This window comes from Tenrec ecaudatus, chromosome 7 (genome assembly GCF_050624435.1).
Source record: "Tenrec ecaudatus isolate mTenEca1 chromosome 7, mTenEca1.hap1, whole genome shotgun sequence".
Lineage (NCBI taxonomy): Eukaryota > Metazoa > Chordata > Mammalia > Afrosoricida > Tenrecidae > Tenrec > Tenrec ecaudatus.
The window spans coordinates 54,804,867-54,828,347 of NC_134536.1; the positions used below are offsets into that span (position 1 = coordinate 54,804,867).

General features: G+C 40.6%; 1 protein-coding gene across 2 annotated transcripts; it reads right to left on the reverse strand.

Annotated features, from left to right (window-relative positions):
* Positions 1 to 2,013: 2,013 nt before the first annotated feature.
* On the reverse strand, positions 2,014 to 23,005 carry RSPH4A (radial spoke head component 4A). Of its 2 annotated transcripts, XM_075553967.1 has the most exons (6): positions 22,209 to 23,005; positions 18,562 to 18,796; positions 7,249 to 7,989; positions 5,819 to 5,969; positions 4,564 to 4,681; positions 2,014 to 3,515 (listed from the first exon to the last, which is right to left on the reverse strand). In XM_075553967.1, the coding sequence occupies exons 1-6, from the start codon at positions 22,886 to 22,888 to the stop codon at positions 3,284 to 3,286; spliced, it is 2,157 nt and encodes a 718-aa protein (XP_075410082.1). In that variant the 5' UTR covers positions 22,889 to 23,005; the 3' UTR covers positions 2,014 to 3,283. The 2 variants fall into 2 exon arrangements, with proteins under 2 accessions (XP_075410082.1, XP_075410083.1); XM_075553968.1 differs by lacking the exon at positions 5,819 to 5,969 and having other exon boundaries at positions 3,361 to 3,515.
* Between the last annotated feature and the right edge of the window lie 476 nt (positions 23,006 to 23,481).

Consider the following 23,481-nt stretch of genomic DNA (forward strand, 5'->3'; position numbering starts at 1 on the left):
ATTATACCGCTCTGCTTTTTTCTGTAATAGGGTATATGTAATATTCAATTATGTACTCATCACTATTTCACACTAAACAGGCATTTGTTTTTGGTAAACATTTACACTATTATTAGCCTAAATATTTTGTTATTTACTATTCCATAATTAGTTATAAGCAATTCTAAATGTTTTTTGTTATATGTTTTAAAATCTTGTTTAATATACCCTCTGGGAAAGAAACTTTCAGCTTGATGCTGATAGACATTGGGTATGCCGGAGATGTCGGTTAAAATTCTCTTGCAACAAGAACACTGGCATCCAAACCAAGGAATTCATTGAGAGATTTTCACAATCTCACAATATCCTCCGATAACTAAAGGACTGACCTTCCTTTTCTGGGGATGCTGTGTGGAGGCATTCAAAATGGTTCAGGGTCTGACCTACCAGGGTAGGCTATCCTACAATACAGCCTCTAATAAAACTAGACTGTCCCGAACCCCTGATAATAGAATTGTTTACCTTTATACAAAGAAGGTTGGTAAAGCACCAACATCTGCATGTGGCAAGCGCTTGCCCAGGCTGACCTCGAGGGGTCAGTGCTGGGACACCTTACATCTCATGAAGTTGTCCAAAACGAACACTGTCAGCAGGGTCTGTGGTGGCTCAAGTGTGTCCAGGACAGAATCCAGCAAGCTTCCCTTACTGGGGAACAGCGAGTCAGGGGCTATGATGGCTCAAGTGTGTCTAAGCGTGTCCAAGACAGGATCCAGCAAGCTTTCCGTACTGAGGAACAGAAAATCATGAACATGTTGAATGTACAAGCACAGAGTCAGATAGCTAAATAATAACAAATGATGCTTTTTGAATAATAAAAGTTTTAGAGGCCAAAATATAATTTGTAGCAAGAACAATCTGATTAAAAGCTAACATAGAATGTCTGTTCTCTTAAAATTCAGATTCCAGAGAAGATACTAAGGCTCTACCCTCAGAGAACTTATAGCAGGTTCTCAAAAGGACCTAGGGCAGATGAATATAAGGATACTCAGCAACAAAAAACCAGTGTCCTGATGAAAATGAACCAGACCCTCACTTGACTGAAGTTTTATAAATTATATGTGTTCTAGTGAGAATTTACAAGTTGCACTCCCAAGAAGTGCCATCTGCCGTTAAGACGTAACATGCTTCATATCACGTATTCATCTTCCCTTACGCCACCATTCTATCAGATTCACTGCTCCCCGTGTCCCTACTTTAAGTCTTGCTTCTCTTACTCCACCTTCCACACTAGAGCTAAATGAGTGTTTTGTGACACTAGCGTAATCCTTATTATAATTGAAACAAAAACATCCTCCTTTACAGCCCTTGCTGATGTCTGTCTGCAGTCTCATTTCTCACCACTCCTTTCAATCCCCCCCCACCCCCTTTTAGCTAAAAGTTGTTTGTCAGCAGACAGCTACGTAGAACACTTTTTACCTTAGTACGCTACCTGGTCCTTGAAGAACAATGCAGTATCATGGACTGCTAGGGAACAGTCTATCTTGGAAGAAGTACAGCCAGAGTGCTCCTGAGTGGCAAGGATGGTGAGACTTCATCTCACCTACTTGACTTGTCGTCAAAAGTAACCAGTTCATGGAAAAAGAACGTGCTGGGTAAAGTCCAGGGCTGTGAAGGAGAGAAAGGCCCTGGACAAAGAGTAATTACCACAGTGGCTGTAACAAGAAGATCACGTGTAGGAAAAATTGTAAGGACGGTGCCGGACCAAGCAGTGTTTCATTCTGCTGTGTAGTCGCTATGGATCGGAACCTACTCGGGCACCCGACGATAGCATAACTTAAAGCAGGAAAATACCATTTCATGTGGCCTATCATTAAAGCATAGCATATGCTCAGTCAAAAACAATTCTCAGTATACGTAAAAAGAAATCAATAATGTTCTTTGATAACAGTGCAAGCAAATAGCAGTCGCAGTAAGATAGTGAAACCACAAACGTTTGTAAACTAGGCACTCTTAAATAATCCATAAGTTAAGAAATGACAAAGTAAGTTCAAACATTTAAAATAAATGATATTAAAATTGCATTTTGAAAAAGTGCTTCCTGAACTGGTCAAGCATGGACTGAAGTGTGTCTTCTAAGTGTTCAATGTGAATATTAACTCCCTGTATGGATGTGTGCTTCATCAACTGCCTATTTGCCACAAATCAGAGTCTCTGACAGTTTTCCTTTACAAAAGTAACCTTTTGTAACAATTTTTTAAAATAGGCCCTTCACAGAGGTTGAGAAACAGTGTTCTATGATCCATGTTTATGATCTGTGTCAAAATATTTCCTGCGTGGCAACTTATTCTAATTTTCTATTTAACTTTTTACTATTTCCTCCTTGAACATATGCTTTTGTTTGATTCCAGAGGCAATGTTAAGATTTTGGTCGTAGCCTCTGGTGCCTGGCAAATAGGGGCTTTTGAAATATTTTTTGAGTGGGTAAAAGTAATCTTAGAAAAGTAGTGGCAGAAGATGTAAGTCATGTATCTTTGATATGCCAGCCAGCTACCTTCCTGCAAATGAGTTTTCTTCAAATGAGTCCATTTCAGTAGGAGTCAGATAGCTCAAAGAAATTTCTTTGAGAAGTAGTAAGTAAAAGCATGACTTTGACACGTCCCACTATCTTTAAGCAAGTGATGGAATTAAGAACCTTTTCCCCAAGGAGAGAAAACCAACAATATGCATACTGTACTCATTTATTCTCTGATTTAGATACTGTAGTCCAGTGGTTCTCAACCTTCCTAATGCCATGACCCTTCAATGTAGTTCCTCATGTTAGAGTGACCCCCCCACCATAACATTCTTTTCATTGCTACTTCATAATCGTGATTTTGCTGCTATGAATCGGGCGACCCTGTGAAAGGGTCGTTTGACCCCCCCCCAAAGGAGTCGCGACCCACAGCTTGTGAAACACTGCTCTAGATCAGTTCTTGATATTTTGGCCTCAGTAGTTTTTGACTCTTAAAAATTATTGAAGTCTCCAAAAAAATGGTGTGAATAATGGCTTTCGATATTTACCATATAAGTAATTAAGTCAGACTTTAAATGTAACATTTAAAATACAAGACCAGAACAGTGATGTATTAAGACTCCATATTTGATGTTTTGAGAAATAAAAATTATATATACATAGGACTTTTGAACCTAAACTCATATAGGAGCAGACAGACCCACGGATATGTACATATGGATTGCCATGCATAGGCTTGCCCACATGGTACCATACATGTGCTTGAGTGACACTGGACCCATTTTATTCTTGCTAGTCATCCTCATCCTCCTCTTCATCTTCAGTTGCTTCGTCTTGCTCAGCTTCCAGTACAGCTGCTGCCTGGGCAGCCCTGAAAGACTGCTCCTCTTCCACGCTTGGGTCATCCATTTCTGTGATTTCTGGGCCACTTGGGTACTCTTCGTAAACTGGTGGGGGAGCTGGTGGTGTGTAGTTGTCCGGGCTATACTTATGACCCCAGCCTATGTAGAAATTTTCAAACTTTCTAAAAGTTAAAAGAAAGTAAACAATTTTTATAAGAAAAATTAACCTTCTGTAAAGATTAAACATTTCAAATTTATCAATGCCTTCGAATTTATTTTAAATTCATTTAAGAATGCTAGAAGTGAAATAGCTCAATAATTAATGGTCAAAGAGATTTTGTCCCAATGTGCTTACATGGTCTGAGAAAACCCTGGGGATAGACCTTGATAAAAGGTACCGTATACCTGGACCTCAAGGAGAAGGCGTTTCTTTGATTTCTGTTCAGGGGAGGAAAGGAGTAGAGGCACCTAAGGATTAAAAACGCACTCCTTGCACATAGTTACCTAAAAACAATTTGAAATGTACTCAGCCAATGAAGTCTTCTCTGTGTTATTAGGTAAAACATACAGAATTATAAAACAAATATGAATTTCTGTTCTAAGTGAGGATAAAAGGGCATTTAATACCCTCTTTATCCTAATTCTCGTGAATATGACAACTTAAATATTTCTTATTTTATGAAAATATCTAACAAAAATTATAGGAGATTTATGCTAGCAATTTAAGTCTTTCTTAGCATTACCTCGAAAAATCCATGGGGAAAAATGCATAAATCAAGCATCCAGATGAAGAAGAAAGCTGAAGGTTGCTTGATTAATTGGGTAATTCAGATGATAGGACAGAAGCCTAAAATACCCCGGTTTCCAAAATTTGATGTATTTCTGTGTCATATAAATATCATCTTAGTAAGTTATAGGCCATAACTGACCTAACACTCAAAAAGCACACTCGCTGCTGTTGGATTGATTACGACTCATTGTGGTTCTATAAGGACGGGAGCACCGCTGTGTGGCTTTCTGAGCCTGTAACTCTCCATGCTTCTCAGAGAGCCTTGTTTTTCTCTAGCCAAGAGATGGGTGACTTCACACTGCTGGCCGGTGGGCAGCAGCCCAACATATAACCACGATGCCACCAGGGCTCCTGGTACAGGAATGAGGGAAAACGAGAGTGGCTGGCCATCCCGGTGGTCGTTTATAATTGCCAGTGTGTGTAGAGTTCCATTTCCTTACTTGCCATTGGAAAAGGCATATGCTCCAGGCCAAAGGTTGGATCGGAGGATTGCAATGGCATATTGAGGAACGAGAGTCGAGGACAGCCGTGTGGTCCACGGAGGTACATTCCGAATCTCTGTAAACCAAAGAGAAACTCTAAAAGAGAGCTCCACGTAAAGATCTCAAACAACGACCTGTGCTACAGAGAACTCATTTTTATAAACCTTTACAAAAGGCCCAAGCCCATGCCTACCACATATGGTAACAGCAAAGTTAAGGTGTCAACCACTGAACAAGAGAGCATTATTCAAGTATGGCGTGGTTCTGGGACTGTGCAATCTCAATGTGCAGAGTAAAACAGGTGACTGAATGGACTAGCAAATCACTGCTAGCAAATCACTACGATGGAGTCGATTTCAACTCACGGTAAAGCCGATAGGCCAGAGTAGAACTGCTCCTTAGGGTTTTTGAGGCTGTAAATCTTCGTGGGAGCAGACAGCCTCATGTTTGTCCCCCGGGGGTGGCTGGTAGGTTTGAACTGCTGACGTGTGATTAGCAGCCCAGTGTTTAACTCACTGTAGCACCAGGGCTCCTTAAAACGTATTAGAAAGAAACAAATCAGTGGGCTGCTGAATTGATTCCGAATCACAGCGACCCTATAGGACAAGGTAAATGTGACCCACCACACCACTGATGCTCTGAAGCCCTGGGACAGCAGTAAGTTAAAAAACAAAACTCAAAATAAGCCAGAAGCTCACATAGTATTTTACCATCCCTAAGAGTGCCAAGTGGTTGTGGCCTGCGGAATGCAAAGCACAGAATGGTGTACGGTACAACCACCAGCATTTCCACGCTGAGTTTCCCCACTACATCATCTCTTCAACCTCTCTCAGAAAGTTGGTGTGGCGAGTTACATACTTGACCCCATACCATGCCAGACTCTCCTCCATGTCATTAAGGGGAAAGGATGGAACCTAAGCTCCTGGTCACTTTTCTGAGGTTTCCAACCCTCATATTTACCATAAAGTGTGTACAGTATGTTATATAGGGGGTGCATGAGCTTGGCTGCTAACCAAAAAGTCTGCAGTTTGAATCCACCAACTTCCCCGCAGGAGAAAAAGAGCAGTCTTTGAAAAGATTTATGGCCTTGAAAACCCTATGGAACATTCTGCCCTTTTTTTTTGAATTTAACTAGACAACAATTTTTGGTTTTAGTTTCAGGAGATTTATATATATAGTTTGTGTCTGCATGTTCTTGTTTATGTAAAATCACCTAAATCTTCAGAGATTGGTGTCAAAAGTGGAGGCCCCACTTCCTGTTCTATATAGTCATGCTCCTCTCCTTTTTCTTCGTCTTTTTCTTCATCTTCTTCTTCTTCTTCCTCTTCACTTTTCTGTATGGGGTTGAACCAATTACAGCGACCCTAGGAATGAAATGTTGTACTATTCAATTTTTAATGAAGATCTTAAAATCTTAGAATATGCATTTGTTTTAAAAGCAATTATCAGCATGTAAATAAGATCGCCCTATGTGGGGATGTAAACTTCAATTATTCGAAGCACATTTACTAAGCACTATTCTCAGGTGGTGTTGGGTAAGCACTGGAGAAGATTGAGGCCATCTGTAAGGATTTATAGGGTTGCTATTAGTTGGAATTGAGATGTTGGCAGCAGGTTGGTTTATTTCCATTTAGGTAAATTCATCAGCATCTTGAAATTTAAAAATATTTAAAAAAATTTTTAAGTCTAAATGAAAATAATTTGCCCTTTGTAATAAAGTATTTATGTGAAGGAAGTAAAATACCGTTGTGGCTATGATTATTAATAACAATAAAATTAAAATGTTGTAACAAGTCTGGATCCAGAATTTAGAGGGTTTTCATTTTTAATTTAATTAACTCTTACCTTTGAAATATCTAAGGTTCATCTCTTATCAAATTATGATTTTTTTTAACTGGATGAAGCAATATAACAGTGGTTATGAGAACTCTGGGTCTATTCTGTCTGGCCTCACACATGACTTTGCTACATATTAGGTGTTTTTTTCTGCATTTGTTTTTCTTTTCCTCCAACGGTTTTATTGGCATATAATTCGCATACCGTACGATTCAGTATAGTTCAATCACATCAAGGAGAGTTGCACAGTCATTACCACTGTCACATTTCTTAAACTCTATCTCAATTTTCTCTTTCCTAATGCAGGGTGATAACAGGAAACTGCTCACAGGGTTGTCGTGAGGGTTAAAAGAAATTACAGATTTAAAATATTAGAACAGTGCCTGGCACAACAGATGTTACATAAGTGTTATGTAGCACAGTTTGCTTATTTTTGAAATAACCCTTCATTCCTCTTGGCATAAATGTTCCAGTAATGCCCATGTATTATAGAGATAGAATTAAAATGAAAACAAAGCTGTTTCATAACATACACATACACACAAACTTAAATCTTTATGCCACTGTCAAATGTTCCATAGAAGTAGTGCTTTTATTTTCCACATGAAACTAAAAATCTATTTGGAAATCTCCACTTCACACCACTGGGCTACTATTATGACGTATAATGCTCTGTGTTTTTACTTTGCTTTTGTGGTCATTTCCTCTAGAGTCTGAAGGGCTTCACTATTTATTTGAACTCATTGTAGGAAGAATGTAATAAGACGTGCTAACTGGCTAATAGATTGAGCACGGCAAAGCACCCACCTGAGGGAGAATATGTCGTACATGATGAACCCAATTGGATAGAGAATCTACTAGATCAATCACGGGAATGCCTTCAAAGTCAGGGTTTTCCTCAAAGCTCTCTCGTCCACCTTCTACCTCTTCCTCCTCTTCACCCTCTTCCTCTCCAAACTGATAGAATCCCAGAGGGCTGACATGGGTGCCTGCTGAAATTCTAGCTATCTGTGCTCTTAAGTAATTGCTCTCATTTCCAGGGAAAGGTGGGTAACTTATGACAGGTGCATCCAATCTCCCTGTGAAAAATTTTTTGATTTTTCTTGCCACAACAATTTGTACAGGTGTAACAGATGGTAACTTAATCCAAGGTCTTCCTGGTTCACTGCAAACAAAATATACATATTTGTTGGCACCTGCCCTGCTTTCTTCTTTTGGTACAGCCTGTGGGGCTTTGTAAAAAGGCTTTGGTAATTCATCTTCCTCATCTTCATCCACTTCACTTTCTCCGATGTCCTTCTCATCAGCTGCATCTTCCTCTTCCACCTCCTCTTCATCTTCTCCCTCCCGGAATTCTACTTCAGCTACAAGGTAATTCATTTCCAGGCCCAGAATTTTGCCCCAGAAACGACATTTGTGGATTGGGTGGGTATCAGTGAGCTGCTTGAGGGCGAGGAATATGCGGTAAGTCTCGTCTGTGCCCAAGCACACTCCAGCTTGTTCAAAGTAGAAAGCGGATTCCATGACATTGGGAAGAGGGTTTTCCGCCTAGAAATACAAACAGTGTAGTTAAATCTTTATCCAGAAAATGATGGCCTGTTTCTACATTTTTTCCTGCACATGTTGATACTAGCTACACTTTTTACTACTTCTTTGCCATTTCTATCAGAATTCAGATCACATTGTGATAATTCAGGAACTTCAATGACTCTTTCATTAATTATGAATATACCTCTACCATTGTATCTTATATGCATGAATAACTGTAATTACTATCTTGTTTTAGGTATAGTTGGGGCAAAAATAATGTTATGAACCCTATTAACAGTAACCATTCAATATTCCCTTCTTATTTAAAAATATGCCCATATGTACTCTTATATGTAACATCTACACGCCCATTACATGCTTCTAACTATGGCATCCTAGGGTGTCCATATGTTTAGTGTACCTAGCTATTAACTGAAAGGTTTGTTTGAGTTTCCCAGCGGCACCTGGGAAGCAAAACCTAGTGACATACTTCTGCAAAAGCTGTCACTAAAACCCCTATGCAGCACAATTCTAGTTTGCCATGCATGGATGGGGTTGAGAGCTGAGTTAATGGCAATTGGTTTTTATATGGACATGTTTATGCCTATACCCCTGGTGGTGTCATGGCTATGAATTAGGCTGCTAACGACCAAGTCCACAGTTCAAAACCACCAACTGCTCCACAGAAGAAAGAACAGTTTCTACTCTGGTAAAGAGTTACAATCTCAGAAACCCACAGGAGCAGTTAGTTCTACTCTATCCAGTAGGGTCCCTATGAGTCAAATTCCACTTGATAACTGTGAGGGTTGGGACATTATTTTTGTATTGATTTTTTTGGTATCTGTATATCTATATAGCTATAGGTATCATATTTATTTTTCCTCTGCAATACATATTTATTTTTTATAAATATACATGTATGATAATAGAATAAATAAGAATAATATGCTACCCTAATGTAGGGTAACTATATAAGATATATTAAAAGGATCATATAATAAATAAATGCTTAGGCATTGAACACATAATGAAGTAGTCGATGCTTGTCCTTTGGATTTAAAACAAGAACAACAAGAAATGCTTCAGTGAAAGAATACAGGAAAATGAACAAGAAGCATCCCAGTTGAACGCTGGGAAACAATTATGAGAAAGTTGAAATGACATTACCTGAAGAAATTTTTTGCAAAGCAAATTCTAGACTCTCAGGTGGAAAAATGGAAATTCTTCCAAATTATATGGCTTATGTATATGTGCCATGCCAGAATAAACATAAAGGCATTCAACTATAGAATGGATGGATGGGTACATGGATGGATTGTGATAAAAGCTGTACGAGCCCACAATAAAATGATTAAAAAAGACTGTCGACCTTAGTGCTTGATATAGGACTATAACACTCTTTCCTCAGCATGTACTGTAGCACTCACCCTTGATTCGATCTTGCTTCCTAGAACAATTTCTTATTAGTCTTTGCAATTGGTTCTTTCCTTCCCAATTGGCTTTTTAAAAAAAATTAATCATTTTATTGGGGTGGCTTTTACAGATCTTATAACAATCCATATTTTGATTGTTGTTGTCCCCCAAATTTCCTTTTGAAGCAGCTCATCTTTCAATATCATATGCTTCAAAGATTCCTGCTTCATCACTTCAGTGATAAGCAGCTTTAAATTTTTCTCTCTTTAACTCTAATTTTTCTTCCCCTGTTTCACACCTACATTTCCAGTTACATCTGATAAATTTTAGTGAGAAGATTCTACAAATATCTTGAGTTGAACTCATATTTCTCTCAGTCATTTATATAAGCATATGTATCTTGTGTTTGGAAATAACGTTATTGTATAGTCTGTCTTAATATTTTTCTAATCTGGAATATGGTGACGGAGTGACACATACCAGAGGGACTCCACAGAATTCAGCCCAGGAGAGTTGCTTAGAGGGAAATTCAACAACATCCAACACTAATTCCTGTTTAAGAAACTTGAGAAGATAGGAATTGAATGAAAATTCCTCAAGACAATACAAGCTATATATGAAAAATCAACAGCCAACTTGGTAGTCAATGGAGAAAAGACTAACACAATCCCACTGAAAAAGGGGACCAGTCAAGGATGCCCCTTGTCCCCACTCTTATTTAATATCATGCTGGAGGTTTTAGCTGACAGCATAAGTCAAGGAAAAGACATCAAAGGTATTCGTCTGGGGAAGGAAGAGGCGAAACTATCCTTATTTGCAGATGATATGAGTTTATATATGGGATATCCCAAAAGTTCCATAAGGGGAGTACTGGAAGCAATAGAGGAGTTTGGCAGAGGGCAGGATACAAGATCAAGAAACAGAAGTGCATCAGACTGTTATACACATTGGATAAGACCACAGAAGAGGAGCTCAAAAAGGTGGTACGCTTCACAATAGCCAAACACAAATTGAAATATCTAGGGTTATACCTGACTAAAAGAACAAAAGATATCTATGGGGAAAACTACAGAACACTATTACAAGAAACCAAGAGTGACCTCAACAAACAGAAGAATATCCCATGCTCGTGGATTGGAAGACTCAATATAGTCAAGATGTCAGTTCTGCCAAAGGCACTATATAAGTTTAATGCAATCCCTATATAATTACCCCCATCTTTCTTCAACGAAATGGAAAACTGATTACCAAATTAATGTAGAGAGGGAAAAAGCCCAGAATTAGCAGAGAACTCCTCAAGAAGAAGGACACAGTGGGAGGGCTTGCTTTACCTGACCTTAGCACACACTATACTGCCACAGTTGTCAAAACTGCATGGTATTGGTACAATGCCAGATAATCAGACCAATGGTAAAGAACTAAAAACCCAGAAATAAAATCATCAGCATACAGACAACCGATCTTTGATAAGGGCCCCAAAAATTTCAAATGGGAAGCAGATGCCCTCTTTAACAAGTGGTGCTGGAAAAATATGGATATTTACCTGCAGAAGAATGAAGCAAGACCCTCATCTCACTCCATGCACAAGAATAAACTCAAGGTGGATCACAGACCTTGAAGTTAAACCCCAAACTATTAGGGCCACCAATGAGGGAATTGGGACCAACTTGAGAACTTTCGCACAGGGAATACACAGGCTATCAGAAATAGCGAAGGACACAAGTACAGAGGAGGCACAAATTGACAAGTGGGATATAATGAAGATAAAAATACCTGTGTACATCGAAAGAGAGTAATAAGACAGTCCACGGACTGCGAACTCATCTTTAGGAATGACACATCAGACAAAGGCCTTATTACTAAAATCTACAATACTCTGCTAGTTTCCAAAAAGGAAAAAAAAAAAAGACGAATTGCCCACTGAGGAGGTGAGCAAAGGACCTGAACAGAAGTTTCACAGGGGCAGAAATCTGAATGACCAACAAACATATGAGAAAATGTTCCGATCTTTAGCCATAAGAGAAATGCAAATTCAAACAACAATGAGGTACTACCTAACATCCTCAAAGGTAGCCCAATTAAAAAAAATAAGAAAGCAACAAGTGTTGGGGGGAGCTGTGGAGAGACAGAAACTCTCATCCAGTGCTTGTAAGTATGTATGACCACTATGGAAATCGATCTGGCAATATCTAAAACAGATGGAAATTGAGTTATCATATGATCCAGAAATCCACTACTGGGCATATACCCAGAAGAGGCAAGAAACAAACCAAGGCCAGACATCTGTGCGCCAATGTTCATTGCAGTATAGTTCACAATGGCAAGGAGTTAGAAGCAACCCAAATTTCCACTAACTGAGGATTGGATTAAAAAACTGGTATATGCATACAATGGAGGACTATGCATCACTAAAATGCAGTGGTGAATGTATGAAGCACATCGCTGCATGGGAAGAACTGGAGGCAATCATGCTAAGCAAAGTAACTCAAGCACAAAAGTACAAGTACAGCATGAGTCTGCTGAGGTAAGCTTTTATTAAAAATTGCAAAAGGGGCGTAGGGAACAATCTACTGTATACAAACATTCCTGGCATGAGGAACAGGTAGTATGGCAGGGACCAGATCAAATACAGGGATACACATGGTAGACACCTAAAAAGGAGGTGGGGAAAGAAAAATAATAATAAAAAAGTAATGGGTAGTGGGGGCACAGGGCACGAACCCACCCAAGGGGAGGGGATTTTTTATATCTCCACAGGAAAAGAGGGCCCATTCTTCAACCCAGTGTTCCATGATGTTAATGCAATATGCCGGCGTGGAGTAGGGAACCAGTGGAGAAGTTTGGGGGCCTGGACCCAATCCCAAATACTAAGTGGACACCTGCCCCTCCCCCCAGAATAATTTATTTCAAAAGACGGCATTGAATCTGCAGCTCCAGGAGAGGGACAAATCTGATCAGAGCACATGGGAGCAGATGAAGGGGGAGGAGAGAGTGGAGCACATCCTAGTCCACCAGGCCTTGAGGATGATGATCCCAATTAGAGCAGCTAGTCCACAGAGAGGACCACATGGCCAGCCCCACTATGAAACATGACGTCCCTCACTGACCTATAGCCATACACGGGACAACAACCTGATCCTGCCACACTGAAGCAAAACACTAAGGGGGTTCAACAGGACAGCAAGAGAATGGAACGGCGAGGTCCCTGGGGACTGCTGAAGGTGGACTTTGGGGCCAGAGCGTCTTGCCCCAACAGACTGGACTGGAAAACACTCCTGAAGGCCAACAAATGATCCTTGAACTAACTACAAGCTTTTCTTTCTTGTTGTGTTTTTTTTTTTGTCATTGGTTTGTTGTTGTTGTTTTGTTATATATTGTTGCTTGGTTTTGCAATGTCTTCTTTTTGTGCATGTTATTTTCTCCACAGGTCTGTCTAAATAAGATAGGCTGGATGAACAATCTGGAGGAGAAATCAATGGGACCGACAGTTCTGGGGGGATATGGGAGAGGGGGAGGTGGGGGGAAAGGAAGTGGTGTTGACAAACCCAGGGACAACGGAACAACAAGTGATTCAAATTGGTAGTGAGGTGGGTGTGGGAGGCCTGGTCGGGCATGATCAAGGGTAATGTAACCAAGAGGAATTGCTGAAACCCTGGTGGGGATGGAGCAAGATAGTGGGACAGGAGGAAAGTCAAGGGAAATAGAGCAAAGAGCTGGGAGGCAAAGGGCATTTATAGCAGTCTAGATAAAGACATGCACATATGTAAATATATTTATATATGAGAATGGGGAAATAGACCTATTTGCATATATTTATAGGTTTAGTATTAAAGTAACAGAAGGACATTGGACCTCCACTTACGTACTCCCTCAATGTAAGAATACTTTCTTCTATTAAATTGGCATTCTATAATGCTCACCTTCCTGACACAACCGCTGAAGACAAATCAGGTGAATAAGAAATGTGGCGAAGAAGGCTGATGGTGCCCGGTTATCAAAAGATATAGCATCTGGGGTCTTAAAAGCTTGAAGGTAAACAAGAGGCCATTTAGCTCAGAAGCAACAAGGCCCACATGGAAGAAGCACACCAGCCTGTGTGTTCACGAGGTGCAAAGGGATCAGTTATCAGGCATCAAAGAACAAAAAAGTCATATTAGTGTGTGCTCACCTCCATGATACAATCACTGAAGACAAATGGGTGAATAAGCAAATGTGGCAAAGAAAGCTGTTGGTGCCCGGCTATCAAAAGATACAATGCCTGGGGTCTTAATGGCTTGAAGGTAAACAAGTGGCCATTTTGCTCAGAAGCAACAAAGCCCGCATGGAAGAAGCACACCAGCCTGTGTGATCATGAGGTGTTGAAGGGATGAGGTATCAGGCATCATCGGAACAAAAATCTCACCATAGTGAATGAGGGGAGAGTGTGGAGTCGAGACCCAAAGCCCATTTATAGGCCTTTGGAGACCCTCTTGCAGAGGGGTTTGGGGAGGAGATGAGCTAGTCAAGGTGCGATGTAGCTACAATGAAAAATACAACTTTCCTCTAGTTCCTAAATGCTTCCTCCCGCCTCCCACCCCCACCCCACTATCATGATTCCTACCTTGCAAGTATGACTATACCAGAGGGTGTACACTGGTACAGATAGGAACTGGAAACACAGGGAATCCAGGGCAGATGATCCCTTCAGGACCATTGGTGTGAGTGACGATACTGGATGCATAGAGGGAGAGTAGGTTGGAAAGGGGGAATCGATTACAAGGATCTACATGTGACCTCCTCCCTGGGGGATGGACAATAGAAAAGTGAGTGAAGGGAGACGTCGGACAGGGCAACACATGACAATATAATAATTTTTAAATTATCAAGGGTTCTTGTGGGTGGGTGTAGCGGGGAGGGAGGGGAAAAATGAGGAGCTGATGCCAGGGGCTAGTGGAGAGCAAATGTTTTGAGAATGATGAGGGCAATTGGCAATTGATGTACAAATGTGCTTTATATAATCGATGTATGTATGGTTTGAGATAAGAGTTGTATAAGCCCATAATAAAATGATTAAAATTTTTTTTCTAATCCTGCCAGAGATGGTGGTGCTGGGAGAGAGTAGCTGAGGGTGAGCTGGAGCTGTAGAGTGAGCCCTGAGCTGGCTGCATGCATTTCAAGAATTTTCCTATTTGATTTCAGCTCACTGAAGCAAGAAGCAGTCAAAAAGAGCCGCTATCTCCGCCTGTACATTTGCTCAATGTCCGCCTGGTAACGTGTTTTAAGCTCTTTGCCTTTTAGCTTGAAGGCCTCTGATCCATGGCCTATACCAGGGGTGCTCAATACGTCGATCATGATCAACTATTTGACTGCAAATGTACTGTGGGTAGATCGCATGGCAATAAAAAAATAGACATAAGCCTATCATCAATCCTGTCACTTAATTCATACACATCACAGCCAAACAGACACATTCTTAGGTGTCGAACACATGCCCAAACAACTGCGCTAAGTGCAGCAAAACTGAAAAGCTAAGTTATCGCCAGTTTTTTTACCTTGTTTTTTTTTCTCTCTTAAATGTAAGAAAGGGTATTAGAATGAGTGGGGGAGCTGGACCAATAAGAGGACAAAAACATATCACTTTCATACGGAATGTGAGATTTTGACACTACAAGCCGACATTCAGCTAAAGTCCAGAGCGCATGAACAGTTCTGGAACTTTCTCGCAGAAGGAAAATACCCAAACATGAGAAAATGTGCTACTTCCTTGCCTGCATTATTCGGCTCTACTTATTGATGTGAGTCAGCCTTTTCCCACATAAGGATCATTAAGTCCTAGTACCGTTCCACCATGACTGATGCTCATTTGGAAGTGAGCTTGAGGCTGGCTGTCAGCAGCTACTGACCGGACTATGCCCCCCTCCTTTTTTTTTTTTACCAGACTACGCATCCCTGACTCATTCCATTCAATGCAAGTCATCGGAGTAAACTCAGATAATGACAAAAAATGTACATATTTAATTGTGTTGTGTTGTGCAATATGGACTCAGGTTGTTATGGCAAGGTACATAAACATACATTGTACATCTAAAGAATTCTCAATGCATTATTGAATAGATGTAATAAATAAATAAACTAAATATATGTTGGCATTGTTGTAGTTGGAAGATCATTTTGACTTGATCATTTTATAAGCAGCTCACAAGCTGGAAAAGTGTGGGCGCCCCTGACCTTTACAAACTAAAAAATTTAGTTTTCTTTGTTTCCTCTGACTCTCTTGACTTTTCATTTTTAATTAGTTGGAGTCCTACTGGTTTTAACCCCAAATCCAGAACCACAGCTGTCAAACTGATTCTAATTCATAGCCCTAATGAGGTTGCTGGACAGCATGGTGTACAGACAGATTTTAGATGGGCTAATGGTAACAAGCATGGAAACTCAATCAGTATGCATAAATTGCCAAGATACAGGGCATTTAAGAAACAGCATATTGGGTTTATTTAGAAACATTTTGATCTAAGATTTCTATGATTCAAAGGATTTTATTTTCTAGTGATAACTTTTATCTTTTATTAATAACATTATCTGAACTGAATATTCTCAACAATTTGCCTATATCGATTAAAAGATGTATTTTATCTTTTCTCTCTTGCCTGAGTTCCATTGAGAGAATATGGATAATATCAAGAATAATATGAGGCCATAAAATGTATACTATTAAAATATAATATTAGGAACTAACATTAGAAGGAATGCAAATGACATTTGAAACATACACAACGTGATATAAAGCCTACCTTTTAATTATGAGTGGACTTCAATGTATTTATGGAAAAATTCATTTATCTCTTAATTCCATTTTCCATGACTTTGCTAAAGTCTCCTTGTATTGGGTATTCATGTATGCATCCAGCAAATGTTTGATGAAAATGAGTAATAAACCCATATTTGCACTAGGCATGTTGGAGATCATAGAAGATGAAGAAACCATTTTCCTCCATATTAAGTTTAGCCTCACCATCATATAAAAAGCAACTAAGGCCTATGAGATACTAAACACCAATGTGAAACAAGAAACCGGAATTAAAATAGGAATGCTATGAAATGAGGTTGACTGGGAAAGATTGTGAGATTAAAGAAAATTGAAAATTCAAATACAATCTCAAAAAGTTAAACTCACTGCCAATTTTGATTCCTGGTGTAATAGTGAGTGGTGCCACTCCAGCTTCCACCCCTTGGTTCCTCATCATCCCAAAACTGCCGGCTTGATAAAACAATGGAATGGGCTCCTAAAGACACAATTTCTGCACCAACTAGGTAGCAACAACTTGCGGGGCTGGGGCAATGTTCTCCAGGAAGCTGTATACGCTCTAAACCAGCGGCCATTATATGGTGCTGTGTCTCCAATAGCCAGAATTCATGGGTCCAGGAACCAAGGGGTGGAAGCTGGAGTGGCACCACTCACTATTACTCCTAGTGATCCCCTTGCAGCATTTTTGCTTCCTGTCCCAGCAACCCTGTGTTCCTCAGGCCTGGAGGTCCTGGTCCCAAAGGAAGGAACCCTCCCACCTGGAAACACAACACAGATTCCACTGAACTGGCAGCTGAGAATGCCCCCTGGCCACTTTGGGCTCCTCATGCCTTTGGATCAACAGGCCAGGAAGGGTGTCACTGTGCTGGATGGTGTGATTGATCCTGATTACCAAGGAGAAATTGGACTGGTACTACATAATGGAGGTAAAGAAGAATATGTCTGGAATCCAGGAGATCCCATAGACTGACTCTTAGTGTTAGCATGCCCTGTGATTAAAGTAAATGGTAAGTTCCAGCAACCCAATCCTCACAGAACTTATAATGACCCAGACCCCTCAGGAATGAAGATCTGGGTCACCCCACCAGGCAAAAATCCACAGCCAGCTGAGGTGCTTGCTGAGGGCAAAGGTAATACAGAATGGGTAGTAGTAGAGGGTAGTTCTACCTATCAATTACGACCAAAAAGAGAGGTTTGTAATTGTCAATGTATTTTCTTTGTATGTGATTATTGCATATATCTCTTTTGTTCCAGGTATGATATATCAGATACAATTTGACTCAGTGTGTTTTCATTTATATGTATGATAGATGATTGATGATAAGTTTAAGTGTGATTTCATTAATGTCTGGAAATTATATAAGTATATATGGCTAAAGAATTGTGTACAGGTGCTAGGTTGGCAAGGGGTAGATTGCGATAGTTTATTGTGCCAGCCTGGCCGATAAACACACGTAGGATTAATTGAAGGGAGGAGAGATAAATGGTTTGGTGAGCCTAGCCTTGCTTGTCTCTTGCTCTTTAATTATCGGACCAGCATGCGGCTGCCTTGCTTGTTCTGTGCCTCAATTTAAAGGGTTACCTACCTGTGGGATGCCTAGCCTGTGGACTGTGTTGCTGTAAGTTAAGGTCCCTTTAAGTCCACACGATTGGAATGTTCATCTCTGGAGCTGGGGACTGACAGTTGGGGACCTGCCTTGCTGTTTGCTGCCTGGGTATATATATAGCCCAGCTCTCTCTACAGAAGAGGAACTGGTGGCCCTCAAGACTTAAAGGACTGCTAGTGTCTCATTGTTTTATAATTTATAATTTCAGTATTCATTTCTTGTATTAGCTATCTATCTATCGATCTATATATAATCTAACAGTTCATTTCTTGTGATATATATATATATATATATATATATATATATATATATATATATATATATATATATTAGCAATCTGATTTTGTCTCTCTAGAGAACCCTGTCTCATACAAACGCACCTGCTTCAAAGCTGGGCTGTGCTTCTCAGGGTTCTCAAATGGCTGTGATCTTATGAAGCAGATCTTCAGGTCCGTTATAAGATTGAATTCCAACTGCCAAGCTCACAGTTAGCAGAGTGGAGCTGTACTTAGGAAGCTATACAAGGTTCTACTCCGTGCCATTGGGTCTCACATTGACCTTCCGGACAGAGTAGAACTGCCCGGTAAGTTTCCAAGACATTAAATCTTCATTGGAGCAGACAGTCTCACCTTTCATTGGTGGAGCAGCTGATGGATTTAAGTCTCTTACCTTGAGGTTAGCAGCTCAGCATTTAACCCATTCAGCCCTCAGAGATCCTCTTACGAAGGACAGCATGAATCCAAAACTAACATTTAAATTATTCAAATGTACAGAGTAACTTACTATTTCATCTTCTAGATCTTGTTCAGCTTCTTCCAAATTTCCTTGGAGAAAAAGAGCCTTTTGCTTTTCTGCTAATTCATAAGCTGGCAGCATCTCGTTTTCATTTTGGAGTGTGTCTAATTTTTTACTAAAATGTGCCTTCTTCACATCTTGGCTAATACTTTCAATGATTTCAACGGCATTTTCAGGACGCTCATCTAAGATCTTGGTCAGCATGTTGGAGAGATGATCATATCTATACCAATAGAGAATTTTTCAGAGAATGTGGATGTCAAACACATTTGTCTTTTGGTTTGTTGGCTTTTAAAAAATTTCAACAACTTGATGTCTTCAGAGATTTTAAGTGGAAAACATTTGAAGTTGTCTTGTTGCCAGGAAGAATTTCTCTTAAATTTTTTGCTTAGAAAATACTCCTAGTATCATATGTATTCCATTAAAATATGGAAAGACATACATTCTACATTTGCCACATTTCAGCAATGTATCTGTGAGATTAATATTACTTGATTATCTACTGAAAAGTAATATTAGCAATATTATTTTCCACTTTTTACCTTAATCTTTTTCTGATCCTCCTTCCTGGCTTCCACCAACCCCAATAGGATTTCTCAATTCTGTTGACTCTTTATGTGAAGATGTGTTGGCTTTCCTCCCATTTTTAGAGTCATCGATCACTTCAGAGCTTTTCAGACGTATTAGAAATACATTTCATATTGCAACATTTTTGCCCACACATGACCAGAAGAAAAGTGTTGTCACATCTACCCACATTTACTAAAATGTCATGCATTCAAGTGGTTTTCCTATTCAGTAGGACGAAGTCCTGGGGGCACACTGGGTTAAGTGTTGGGCTGTCAATTGCAAGACCACACTATGGGAGAAAGATGAGGTGGTTTGCTCCTCTAAAGACATACGGTCTCAGAAACCCCAAGAAGCAGTCTACTCTGTTCTGCAAGGTCATTTTGAGGACTGACTTCACAGGAGTAGATATTGGTGGACTTTTATTCTGTGAGAAACACTGCCTAGTGTTTCAACTTCATGCTCGAGTCTTTGATTTCCTCCGTGGAGGCTATATATGACATCAAGTTAAGGGATCCATGTTCAAACTTTAGTTTTACTTTTCAGGTTTCAATATGTCTACACATGCTTTAGTAAAAATTCCTCAAAATAGAATATTGTATATATCTACTTTTAAGGAAGACCACATCTGAAAATGCCTTCTTGGCAAGTATAAAACATGTTTACTATCTTTTCATTCGTGACTATAAATTTTAGAATAGGGATGTGTTAATATTTTCTTTTAATAGAATGCCAGAAAATATGGGAGTAATTTTGGATAGTTTTTTTATTAAATGATAGAAAAACGAACATTAGATCCCGCATTTTAGTCAAACTTTGCTGTAACTACAATTGGTAGATTTTATATTGTTAAACAAATTTTGCATATAGGAAAAGCCATCCTTTTACTAAGCAAAATTTCATGGCAGTCTCTAAGTACTAGAGGATAAAAGTCAATATTATAGGATATATTCATTTACTTCTTCAGAGAAATAGTTAGCAATAAAATCAAATCTCAGTATTTAAGCAATACCAGTTATAAAGCAGTTCACTAAAGAAAATGTTTCCCTTTTCTCTTTAGGTTTTAAGTTATTAATGAACTTCCAAATACTTAAATGAGCTTCTCTAGCATTCTAACAAAGTTTATAAATTCATGCTTGTTATTTAACCCAAAGCCGCAAATGACAAATAATTTATATGTGAAATTCAAGTGGAATCCATTACTGAGTAGCACGTCACATCCTGGCAGCTGAAATAAATTGTAGTTGACAAAAGAACAAATTCTAAATGATATTTTACATTTACAAAGATTTCTCACCTCAAACATGAATTGATTTTCTATTCTTTGACCTTACAGTTATATCTCATGCTTTGAAATGTCTATTCATAGCCCCATGATGTACATTCAATAAGAGCTCAATGTTTTCTGATGGATCAGAAAGCATCTCAGCAGACTATGATGAGAACCAAATTAGATTCAGCAGTCTTGAGCAGCATCCCATGTGCTGCCACTTATTCAGTCATTCATTTAGTAACTAATTGATAGCATTATGCCAGGCATTGAGTATAGAGAGATGCATAAAACTGATATGATGCCTGAGCAACTGGGACTTCCAATCTAGTAAGGAATCAGATATTTTAACGATAAGTCTCTCTATATTCATTTATAAAATTATAAATGGCATTGAGTGATACTAGGAAAAAGAACAGGGCATTGCAATAGAGTTCTATTGTAACTGGGTTCTGTAGGATAAGAATGTAGGAAGACAGTCACAGGCTTAGGAAGACGGGGAAGAAGCCCTCAGGGCAGAGGGAGCAGTATAGCAATGAAAGAGGTCTCATGATTAGAACATGGTGACAGGGACGGCACGAACGGTGAGTGCCGTGAGTCAGTGCGAACTTGATTAAATTAGTTCTCTATGATTCAGACCCCTCATTTACGAAACAAGTAGGTTTCAAATAGATGTTTTCTGTTAATGGGATCCCTTCTATCCCTGAATTTCTGTCACCGTGTGATTGTGGAATCCTGGAAACAGGAATCTTTAGAAAGCTGCGCTCAGTAATGAGCTCTGAAGCTAAAGCAGTAGTGAGATGGCTGGCACATGCCTGGACCACTGGTCACCACATGTTAAGAGAGATATGGGGAAAGCAGTGTATTCCGAGTGGCTTTTAAGGTGACTAATTTTCTGGGCTTCAGAAACGGTGAGGTTTTTCTTTTCTTTCTTTTTTTGCCACCCTGACTTCCGCAGTGAGGGAACCCCCTCCCCTGTACCATGGCTGGGAGGTTTTCTGATGAAGGTTGTTTAGTGCTAACATTAGATAGACAGGGGAAAAATGGGAAGACTGGTTGTTGTACTAGCCTAGGTGAGCACGAAAATCCAAGCCATGCAAGGCCTAGTAAAATGCTTAGAGGGGGACTGGGTTCTTTTTTGTTACTGGACACGTTTGGAGGTTTTGTTTGTTTGTCTTTTTACATCTGGGGAGGTGTTTGAACTTGACTATCAGTTTAGTCTTCTTCAAGTCTGAGACCCTTTAATTAGTAGGTTTATTTCTATGTGCCTAGGTGGTGTCATGGGTTATGCGTTGGGCTGTAAACTGCAAGGCCAACAGTTGGAAACCACCCATCACACTGTGGGAGGAAGATGGGGCTTTCTGCTCCAGTAAAGAGTTAATGGTTTCAGACACCCACAGCAGGCAGTTTGCCTCTGTCCTTTAGGGTCACTATGAGTCAGTGAGTTTAGGTTGGTTTGGTTTGAGGCCTTTAAAAGGTCTCTCATGGTGCAAATGATCTAGTTCCATAAAGATTACAGCCAAGAAAAACCAAGTGAGCAGGCCCACCCTATGGTACATAGGATCTCCTCGAGTAGGAATCAACTCTGGGGCATGACACAACAACAAGGGTTTTTAAAGAAGCCCGTCCCACCCCATCCCAATTCCCCATCAAGAAGTTCTTGAGTCCTGCAATAAAAAGTGTTATTTCTAACACATTCTGTCCAAATGCATAGCTCCATTTAACTACAAAGCACATCGTTGCACAGAGAAACCCACAAGCCCCTCTGTTTCCCCAAACCTCTGTCTCCGGAACTTACAGATTTAAGCTTGACTTGCTGCTGGTCTTCAGGAGGTAAGCCTTAGCATTCTGAACAGCAATCTCAAGCATGTTGGGGGCTGCTTCAGAGCTTTCAGGCTCCACCTGATCAGGATCCCCATTACTGCCCGAGTCTCCCTCCAGGAAAAGACCAAATCTCAGCTCTTTTTGTTGAGAGTGGCTTGCGGTCACATGCCCTGGCTGGGGAAGGTGAGGTTTCCATTGCTGAGCCTGTTGGAGGGCTTTCCCCTCTAATTGACTTGTTGGATGAGGAGTTGATTCTTCATCATCAGTCGTGTGCTCTACATGATCAGAACGAGTTGTTTCAGCGTCAGGATTCGCACTAGGGAGCTTGTCTGATGGCCAAAGTGGGGCAAGATCCTGTCTGGGCAGCTCCGGGGGAGGAGGACTGGGAAGGGGGTCCTGAGGTGAGGCTCCAGGCAGTGATGCTCCGAATGCCCTAAGGTCGCCAGCAGGGGTGCTGGCTCTAGACAGGGGGCTGCCAGGTAAGCTGCTCCCGGGCTGGGGTTCTGTTTCAGGCCCTGGCTCGGACTCCACGGGCTCAGGTGACTTAGGCTCCTGATCTCGGGAAGAAGCTGCTGCCATTTCTTCCCATGGCTGCCCTGCTTCACCTGGTTCTTGGCTTTCCTCTTCCTGGTTCAGGCTAGTCGAGTCTTCCATGGAAGCAGTCAGGAGAAAAGTCTCTGGATGAAGTGGGAGTAGAGATGGAAGGAGGCAACACAATGCTGAGGCCTCAGCGATTTCGGAGCTCAAGTTGCCCTGCCTGTTGCAGCGTCCTCTCTCCATAGCAACCCCAGGCAGCTTACCCACGCCCCCTCCACGCCCCACCCCCCTTTTTTTTAAAGCAGCAACCAACCAACAAAAACCAAGGAGCAGTCTGTTGCTAGGATTCAGACGCCGAGTACTGTGAAGATACTGGGCCTGTGGTTTGGTGGCGTCGCTGCTTCTCTGCCCAGTGCAGCCAATCAGCTCTGCGCCGCAGCTGGAAACCTGAGCCTTTTCCCGCTGCGCTAACACCCAGGAAGACTAGGGAGCAGCAATCGCTCCTGGGCGGACCTAATGGTCTAATAGTTTGATGTCTGTTCAGCAGAGAGGGGTGAAACACGTCTTAATGGAGACACACACCCCTGTCTCCTATCGCTCTCTCTTTCTGACAGGGGATGTGCAGGGGGAGGGAGAGGATGGAGAGAGAACCCGGCGCTGTATGGAGAAGGAAAGGGAGGGTGAAGAGGGAGCGGGACCTCTTGAGAAAT